The 10,315-nt window shown below is 39.5% G+C and overlaps 1 protein-coding gene across 1 annotated transcript; it reads right to left on the bottom strand.

The window, feature by feature from the left end:
• On the bottom strand, positions 1–5,913 carry fbxo33 (F-box protein 33; the record flags this gene model as incomplete). The annotated part of the gene is made up of 6 exons (XM_079261724.1): positions 1–266; positions 1,836–2,133; positions 2,232–2,440; positions 2,535–2,695; positions 3,706–3,816; positions 5,486–5,913. The coding sequence occupies 6 exons, from the start codon at positions 5,911–5,913 to the stop codon at positions 1–3; spliced, it is 1,473 nt and encodes a 490-aa protein (XP_079117850.1).
• Positions 5,914–10,315: the final 4,402 nt, after the last annotated feature.

Below are 10,315 nucleotides of genomic sequence, written 5' to 3' on the forward strand. Positions count from 1 at the left end.
CTACATGCCCATGCTGAAGGCGTGCAGCTCGCGGTGGAAGTGTTGGGTGGGCTCGGACAAAACCACACTGGAATCCAGGCAAGGGTGCCAGACACGGCCGAGGCCCAGTGAAACCTCTTTGACCAGGTTATGGACTGGGTCTCCCTCCACGTACAAGGACTGGTCCGGATCGAAGTCGATGCTTTCCTCTGAGACTGTAAGGATACGAAGACTGGAGCCCCGCAGCCTCGAGATGGCCACCAGGTTATGTGACCACACAGTGTAACCTGCAAAGAGAAGTTATAGGTAAATATTAATAATATTGAACAGGATTGAATGTAAATTTACAGTAACTGGGACCTAATTTCCTTTTTTCCTGATTCATCTAATCCTCATCCAACTTCTGACCCATGATGCCTGCAGATGTCTACAACAAAAAATAAAATTTTTATACATACTGAGGTTCCTACACATGAAATGGACTCCTTTATAGTTTAAATATTTTAAAATTTTGTTGGAAAAAATTATTTTTTGTCTGGTCAATTCAGGCTCTATGCGAAGCTTCATCTGCAACAAGTCAAGGATCACCGCAGGGGCATGTCTGCGCTTTTATGTGCAAAGAAGTCAGTTATTTCCTATTAAAAAGAAACATCATCCGTGGCAGGGTGGGTTGGGCACGTGGCTGAATCAGTGTGCTGTAAAAATGTTGTACTTTCTTACTGTCTTCATCTTTTTTTTTTTTTAATTAAAACAATCCGTTTAACCTGCATCAGCAAAGATGTGGAGTCGGCAACTGTCTACTTCCTGGTGTAAACCACGCCCACCTCAAAGGTCTGACAAATCACACAAAACCCAGAAGGGAAAAGTTCTGCCAGTCTGATGTGTCGAGAACCGGTTTCAACCACATCTGCAAGAACAAAATAATGTCATTTTTTTCTCAGGGCCTTGGGAAGAAGAAAAAAAGTTCTTGCTTCTTATGGAGCATGGAGCAGGCTTTACTTTGCTGAACGCCTGAATACCACTGCGTTGCCTGGCAATTTAAACTTTAGGTTGAAACTGTAGGTTATAATATGTTATAATGGAGTCCGATGACCAGAACTGCTCCAGAGCCAGAACCAGAATGGAGTCTGTGTAAACGCGATGTGTAGGGCTGACATCTGCTGTCCAGATCCAAGACAATAAACTGTCCAATTCTCCCACAAAGTCCAATTGAATTCAGAAAATGTGGTCCAATATAGCCCCGCTCGAGGCTTTCCTTCACACTGGAGCCTTCGCAGGACTAATGCTAAGTGCAATTGGCTATTACTTGTATTTGCAGGTGTAGGAATGTTTAAAAAGAATAAATATAGTTTAGAACATGCTAACTTTAAAGAATAGAAATCAAAAGAGAGCAAAGCTGAACTGAATGTGGCTTTACTTTTTTACTTAAGAAGATGCATTAAATATACTCTATATTGTGGCTAAATGGTGACAATCAAGTAAAAATATTGTCACAGTTATGTTTTAAGCCTTGAGAAAGAGCCAGAGAACTAATGTTGTGGCTTCTTGGTTCCACACCAGAGTTCATACTTTCCCAAATGGACCAGGCGATCTGTGGAAGTGGACCAGGATCATTTTGAGTTGACCAAACAGCGACAGAGTGAAAGCACCCCCCAAGATTACTAAATGAACATGTATACGTTGGCTAAATTAAAAGTTGAAAACATTACAGGCTGTATATGTTCTCCAACTATATAGCTGCTCTGCTAAAAAATATCCTATTCACTGTCATCTAGTATACTTGTAATTACCACAAATAATAAATAAACAAATAAATAAATACATACATCAACAAAAACAAGATGCTGTGATCTCACCATGTATCACTAGTACAGTCAGCTGAGTACATCTCCACACCAAGAGGACCAAGGGGTCTTCGTTGCGATTGACACTGAGGTCAGGGAAGTCAGGACCATCTCTCAGAAGTAGAAAGTGAGTCAGCGTTTTGTTGTACTGCTGAGAGATGAGCTCCAGGGTGGCATCTGTCACCAGCGTGCTGTAACTGTCGAGGTGAAGACGCTCCAGTGGGAGACTGGGCTTCAGGACCCGGAGAAGCTCAGAGCTGTCCACCTCCAGTGCCATGATGTACACTCGTAAGTTGGCACTCACGCGAACCTGTAGAAGATCAGGTAAATGTCAGAGATAGATGCATCCGTTCAGTCTAAACTGAATGTTAAATGTCTGAAATATCCAGGACAACACAGCTGCATTACCAGTGCCTTCCAGTCATCATCTGTAGCCGTTCCTTCTAATGGCTTAAACTCCAGGGCGGCGCCGTTGAGCAGCAGAGAGAGGCGATGGAGTGGAGTTCGACGTGGAGACGCCAGCAAACCACAGAGTTCAGATGTAAAGTCGGAAAAATCCAGAGCCAGCGAGTGAAGGCTGGAAAGACGATCCAGCTCTGACGGTGAGATGAGGGGACCTGCAGGAAATGTTGTCAGAGTTTAGCTGGACAAAGCTAATGCTACCATCCCCAGTTGTCTGCACACACAGCGACACAGTAGACAAATACACACCCAGCTGGTGGTCCAGCAAGCTGAGATGCTGCAGGGTTTCAGCTGAAGGATTTGACAGGCAGGTTAAAGAACAGGGAGTCACCAGTCCCAGCATGAAGCTACAGGACAACCACCGCAGCTGTCTGCTGTTCGACAGCAACTCCATGAACAACTGCTGGATTCTGTTGAGAGAAGAGAAGAAGAATTAGCCTCACTTCACCACAATCCCTTTAAACTGAACATAGGATGCAAATCTAAGATAAATCTCATCCTGGAAACGAAGACTTGCAGTTTTGAAATGAAATCACATGCTCTGCATTTAAAGCAAAACGTCTGCACAAGTATTCTCAAATCATATAACATAACAAAAAAAAAACAAAAAAACCACAAAATGGTAGTTAAAATTAAATTTAGCAAGTGCATCAGTTAGGGAACTTAAACCTGCAGTCGGTCATTAGGGGCAAATAAAGGTGGAAAAAGGAAACCTCACAAAATCATAAAAATAAGTCTAATTTGTGCTTCCTCATCTTCTGCGACCTGAAAGTCACTATTGATTTGAAATGATTTCTAAGCATGTTTTAGGTGCTGGAAAAAAGACAGAGGAGAAGGAAAGCTTTCTATCAGCGAGACAGCATTTGGGGAAAAGATTATTTGGCATCTGCAATGTATAAAGAAGGAGATACACATTACTCCTAAAGTGTATCACTATAAAATAAAAAAAGAAACATGGCAAAAAACATTAAGTCCTAAACTACCAGGAATAGTAAAATATACTAGCAGGTTGCAACAAAGTACAAAGGTACAAGCAGCCCACAAACGACTGACGCGTTCTTAAGAAGTCAAATGTTGGGAAAAAATTTCCATCATAATTATCAGAAAAATTGCATTAGAACCCTTTATGTATAAATCAGCACATTGACAGCTGATGTTTTGGATCACCGTCTACATCTCAGTAGCGAGTTAATTAAATCGCAAACTGTGATGTTTCATTTCTGTAAATCACCGTCCTGACCCATTTAACACACTTTCCAACTCAACAGTGCCAAAAGACTCACACATACTACTAAAATTATGACAATGATTTTGCAATTCTATACAAGATATAGTTTACTTACAATAAAAGAAACCACACCATTGATATAAAACTCATGAAAGCAAACCATTTCATTTTGCAGTTTTCATGCTTGCTTACTCATTGATCTTTTTGTCCCCCTGATGAATCTGATGCAGATTGGAGCTGTCTAACAGACCCTCTTGTTGGAGAATGAAGGTGTCCCCATATAGACTCAGCTTCTGTAGGTTTCTAGGGAGGAAAAGGGGGAAGAAGCCACTTAGTGCCAGATCTACAGCAACAACACATCCTGTTCACAGAAAAAACATGGTTTTCTTCACGCACAGCAATCATTTGTAGAGGGTGGCTTCGCTGTGTTTATACTGACAACATTTATTTATTATTATAGCCATAAAATGTGGGTTTATTCCAAATACTATAAATAGAGAGTTTTAAGAATCGTAACAGGAGAACGTTTACAAACCAAACAGTTGATTAAAGGGAGTTTGCCTATTAGACAAACTGCAAAACGAGCAATCGAATTTGGCTGAACTTCTCCACATTGCTGAGCTGCTCTCAATTGTGCAAAATATTTAGACTTGCCTGCATGTTGCTGTTAAACCCCTTATATCCTGGTACAGAAAAATAGATGAAGCAGCAGAAGGCTAAATGTCCTAAGCTGACGCTTTTGAAGGTTGTTGCATTTAAATGAGTGCAAAGGTCACAACAAACACCATTGCCTTCTCACAAACAGGATGTGTGAAAGATCCACCTATAAGGTGAACGGCGTGTTGTTCTTGAAGCATCCACTTCCTGAGTAACAGCTGGCAGCTCAGCTTTGCAGTCTTGTGAATTTACTTAGTGCCCCTGAAAAAATAAACCTACATCAACTCTGGTGAAACTAGTGTTAAATTAAAGTTTGAACGATTTATTCTCATGATCAGTCTTAAAACACAAAGTTTTTGCCATCCTTTTCTTAGCTGTTTGAAATGCTTGCAGGTCTGCTGTGTACCCTCCACTCTGACTGGTGGAGTAATATTTTTTAATTAACACAGAATCGAAAATGCAAGCAAGTTCAACAAGCACATTACCTGTCCCCAACTTTGCCCCATTTTACAAATCACATTAGAATCAGTGGACTGTGGTTAAGCTTGTCAGTACAGAAGCAGCTCAAAACAATGAATCCAGACAACAGAAAAGGTTTCAGCCCCCTCAGCAGAACTAAGACATGAAGTGAAAACCTCTGAATGGGTGCCATTTCAATACCACAAAGCACTGTGGAGGGTAATGGGGAAGGTTGGAGAAGGTCAAACAGATGTGCTGCACTGAAATCAGGAGTCTTAATATGAAGAGGAAAGTTCTGATGAGTGGAAATTTCCACAGCACAAATAATCAGTGTAACATGCAGCCACAATGTATATATGCTGCTCACGGATGGTTATAAATTACAGGTTGTAACAGCATACCAGAGCTAAATACAACCACACGTAAACTGTGTGTGTGTGTGTGTTTGAGTGTGTGCTGATATCAGCAAGTCACAGCCAACAAAGCTTTCTCTGGTTTGCTGCATTGAATCTGCTGGATTAGAGAAACCAATGCAACATCAACATATAGCACCAAATAGACATAAACCAAACAATTTGATTATGTCATATATCAAACTAAGCAATGTCATAGTGCTGTAAAAAACCAAAATGTCTGCATATATACAATACTTGGCTGTCAGCACCACCGCAAAGACATGACACGATTACGTAACTCCTAATACCAGGGTTTGTTTATAGCCAACTAAGCTAGCTAGCTGCTAGCTAGCCGCTGCGCACTAAAATGATGAAAAACATACGCAAGCGTCACGTGAAATTCTAAAACTAAACATTAATAAATATCCAAAGAGCCCAAAATGATGTAAATTTGACGTTACCTATTGTTTCTGATGCTGGTGAACACGCACAACACCTGGTCCAGATAGGTGGCCATGGCGTCTCGCCAGCGCTCCGAGAGCTGCGGGTCACCATCGGGACCGGGAGGTTGCTCCATCCTGGCGGACGACTGGTCGCTGTTCAACGGGCTAAGGTTACCTCCGACTGGTGCCAGCTCCAGCTGCAGCTCCCGCACAAAAGAGCCAAACTTCCGCATTAGAAACTCTAGCTTTGGGGTTTCGTCGGAGCTACAACCAGCACCTATCCGCAGTTTGAGCTCGGTCCACAGAGCAGGGTAGAACAGACACTCCCTCCACCGCGAACACACGGCCGAGGCCCGGAGCTTGTCTCGGTCGGACAAAAAGGAGAAGATGTGAACGATAAGCTCACTGGGTAAAGCCATGGCTCCGACACCCCCGCACAGAGCCATGGCGAGCTGAGAAAGAGTCTGTTTGGAAACCAAGCAGTTCTAAATGTTACAACCGTTCTTGCAGCGGCGGTGTGAGAGACCTTTCTTCCTCTCGTTGAAAACAAATCGTTCTTCAGTTTTGCCTTCAATACTACTGGGCTGCACCACTCCCTGTCAAAACACAGGGGACCAAATAAGATTACACATTCCCTACAGATAGTTATTTTAAAACACCTTTTTGTAAATATAAAAATATATGTTATATAAAATGTCATTAGTTATTTACTATAATTTCCCACGCTTTTGGATCAGTCATGATTTTAACGCGTCTTTGTCGACTGAATGGTTTCGTCCAGAGGTGTTGTTATTTTTGCCATACCTCTCAGGCCCGCCAGAGGGTGCTATTTCTCAGCAGTAAAAATCTCGAGCCAACACGTGATCTTTATTTTGGTGTTTGAGTCCAGCAGGACACACCTCCACAAGTTCACACACCCACTCCAAAATCCACTGGGTAAACAGGCTCTTACAACCTAACTCCCAAAGCTTTATAGAACATTTCCACTCCTAAGAACATGGATAATTGGTGTATTACTTCAGTGTTTTTCCAACCTTTTATAAGCCAAGGCACACTTTTTTTCCACTAAAAATTCACAAGGCACACCACACAAAATGTTTTTTTTTTTTGTTTTTTTAAATTAAAAAGCCCATATTATTAATAAACACAAGAAAAATAATTTTTTATTATCTTTCACCTGGGCCCTGGATGAACACAGAGCTGCTTTTTTAGACCAATCAGGTGAAATTGGATAATTTCTCAGGGCACACCTGATGATCTATCACGGTACACTAGTGTGCCATGGCATGGTGGTTGAAAAAACACTGTATTACTGAAATGTAATTTAGTCTCAATATAGGTATGAGAAGGGGAGCAGATGAATGGAGGTCAATCAAGTGAAGAAATACTTATAAGTAAAGGATGGATTCATGGGATAAAGATATGAGAAAAAAGGGGGAAAAATAGAGGAGTAATTAAAGGGAAGCAGTAAGGAATCAGCAATAACAGGTAGAAGATTGGGTGGATGAGCTAGAGGTGTGGTATAGAGAGGAAAAATGGGGTAATGGGTGAGGAGTAAATGCATAGAAGCAGGAAGAAAGTTAGAAAGGGATGAAAGGTAGAGGGATAGTCAAAGTGGAGCAGAAGGGAGAAGATGCGGTAGAAAATGAGGTGGGACTGAGGAATTAGGAAGTGAAAAGAGGACATATGGGGGAGATACAAATAGGTAGAGGTGTAATGGGATAAGAATGGGGAAAAGGTGATGACGTAAGAAGGGAAAAAGAAGAGGCGAAGAGGAAGTTATTTATTTTCAGTGGAAGTCTCAGCCTTGTGTGTGTTGCTAATCTTTTCTTTACCTCTTTTGTTTTTTATTTTTTTCTTCCTTTTTTGTTTAGGATGTATCCTATCTATTTATTTTTGTTTAATATTCTTTTCTCTAGTTAACACACTGATCTTCTCCACACCCTGTCCAAAACCCTAAACCGAATCCTCTCCATAAATTTCTTTATCAAAGCTGCTATTCTTTCCCCTCTTTGCTTCTTTTCTGCCAAAATGATCTTTGCTTCTTTAGTTTGTCTTTTCACTTGATCCAATTCTTTCCTTCTCTTTACCAGTTTATTTCTATCTTCTTGCAACACTTTTTTTCTCCTGTAACAACTCTTGTTCTTCTCATTTTTATTTCCTTTGCCTCAAAATCAGTCTAATTACACTACAACTCTTCAATTTCCTTTCCTTGTATAATGATAATGATGATGGTGATTATTATTATTATATATCCTCCTGACTACCAGGAAAACAATGTGTAACTACAAATGTCCTCTACGGAGGACATTGCTTAAACTTTTAAATATTGTGATAAAATATACTTATATTTATCTAAGAAACGGTTTAATGTGTTTATAAGATAGTCAATGAAAATATAACTACAAAATTTCAAGTAAAAATTAGCACAAAGAAAAGTATTATGCACTTTTGCTCTTCCCATAAAACATGCTTATTGCAATGGAGGCCGTTTTTCTTGACGAGAGAAAGAAAGTTCACAAAGCCCCACTCCCACAAATGAGGTACCATTTAAAAGCACTAAATGTCTTCTTTAAAGACCAAAAGGTGTTAGTTCAGTAGCATTCAGGGAGATGAAAATATTTAGGTTTACAAAGGTCCTCCACAGAGGACTAATTGGAACTACTGGTAGTCAGGAGGATATCATTTTGAACTCTGTCTCTCTCCTGCTAATTGCTAGAAGAGGCTCCAGCCTTTGAAATAAACAGTATAAAAAACAACATCATTTCTATCATTGCCATCATTAATACTATGAGTTGAAAAGTCATTTGATGGAGTGGTGAGAGGAAGTTGATGAAATATCCACAGTGTGTTCATAAAGATCCTGTACAATTTAACAATTCAATTAAGAAAAGAAAATGAATATAATAATTATCTGGAAATTATTACAAAAGGAGGAGCAGATATTCAAGTCTTTTTTTTGGTCCAGTTTTTATACATTTCTGTATCTGTTTTCCTCTGATGTTCCTGGTCGTCCATGCATCCCTTTATCTAACACAAAGTCTGTCTCTGTACATTTTTCATGCCATGCACAAATTGAGCAACGTGATGGTAGAAGTCATCAATAATTATTTCAGTAGTTTTGTTGACAGTGTGTATTCAATTTTGTGTCAATGAACCACAACACATGTTGTGCGTTTTCTAGAGGAGCAGATGAATATATATATGTATAAAAATGGAGCAGCCATTTTTATACACATATATATATATATATATATATATATATATATATATATATATATATATATATATATATATATATATATTTTTTTTTTTACCATCTCTTCCCTCTCTCTCCTTTTTTGGTTTCTGAGTGGCTAACAGCATCCCATCGTCACACTTTGTCGATATGTATTTAACTTGTAGAGGTGTTGAGCGTCGGTCGGAGGGTGGGGTTACGAGAGTGGTTTGTGTGTGTGTTTGTTCTTTTGTTATTTATCTATTGATCTATTTACTTATTTTTTTTTCCTGTCTGTAAATTTCTTTTCTTTTTTTTTGTAGATGTTGCTGCTCTTTTTTTTTTTTGTTGTGACTTTTGTTTAGAGGACCCCTTTGAAAACGAGATGGTGCATCTCAAGGGGTTATTCCTCTATCAATAAATACATGTTAAATAAATACTAAAGATATATCTTTGTTTGAGTAGGTCGTGGACATGAGATCTGCAGGTAAACAGAACATTTGGTTTTAATTTACCAGCAGTTTTTCAGCTGTTTGCAGATCCACTATGCAGCACTGGGTGGTGGTAGAACTCCATGTCTCTGATCCTGAGCAGATGCTACCACAATAAAGGAGTAAAATGAGTAAAAATGGATCAGTTTAGACCTCTCATTATTGATTAAAGCAAGAAGAAAACAACACAAATAATTAAAATATTACTTTAATTTTATGTGTTACATGTCTTCTAATGCTTTTAATGATCCACAGGACAGTTAATTAGCTAATATGGAAGAAAGAAATCTGACTTGGTATCCACTATAGCTACAAATTGTACTGCCAACACAACTGTAGCAGCAAAAACCTTGTGTAGACTGAATTCACCTTGAGTGTATTAAAATGTTTTACTGACAAGAACAGAAATATGAAATCTCATCAAATATCACTTCAATATGCCATTTCAAAATAACAAAATGGTTCTTGAAGGGCATTAATTTCAAGTTCAGTGAAAGATGGATGCAGCTGAATGACTATGGAGATAGTTGGGACTGTGACTCAAGAAGGTCAAGAGGTAAAATTACAACATCTTTACTGCTGACGGCCAGAAAAACTGAGAGATGGAGTTATGAGGTGGAGAGGTTTGACAGACAGCTGAATATCAGGCTGTTCTGCAGTTAGAGGCAAAGATAAGATCCAAACTGTGGTGCGGCTGATTGCCCAACCAAAGGAAGGAAGTGTAACAACCTGAATCAGAGGCCAGATGCTCTCTATGATTCCCCCAACCCATTAATATAGATTTCCTTTTCACTGTCTTTTGCCAGAGGGGACATATCTGAGCAATATTACGTGTTAGTTGTGCATAATCTTTGGCTTCGTCTGACAGAGTCACAAGGAATAAATTTACTCTTAGTGAACTGTGGACAGAGAGTGCATGGAAGCACATCTCAGTGTGGCGAATGTTGTGGCAGCTGATAACAGTAAAGCCTCTTTCTCCTGGAGGACTGAATTATTACTTGAGTCAATAGCATGCAGAGGTGGAAGAAAACAGAATAGTATCTCTGGATTTGTCCACAAAAATATAGGTGTAGCTGTGTTAAGATGAAAGAAACCACATCAGATGGAAATATATCTACTTCTGAAAGCAGAAATAAGAAC

Source organism: Telmatherina bonti (assembly GCF_933228915.1).
Source record: "Telmatherina bonti genome assembly, chromosome: 22".
NCBI lineage: Eukaryota > Metazoa > Chordata > Actinopteri > Atheriniformes > Telmatherinidae > Telmatherina > Telmatherina bonti.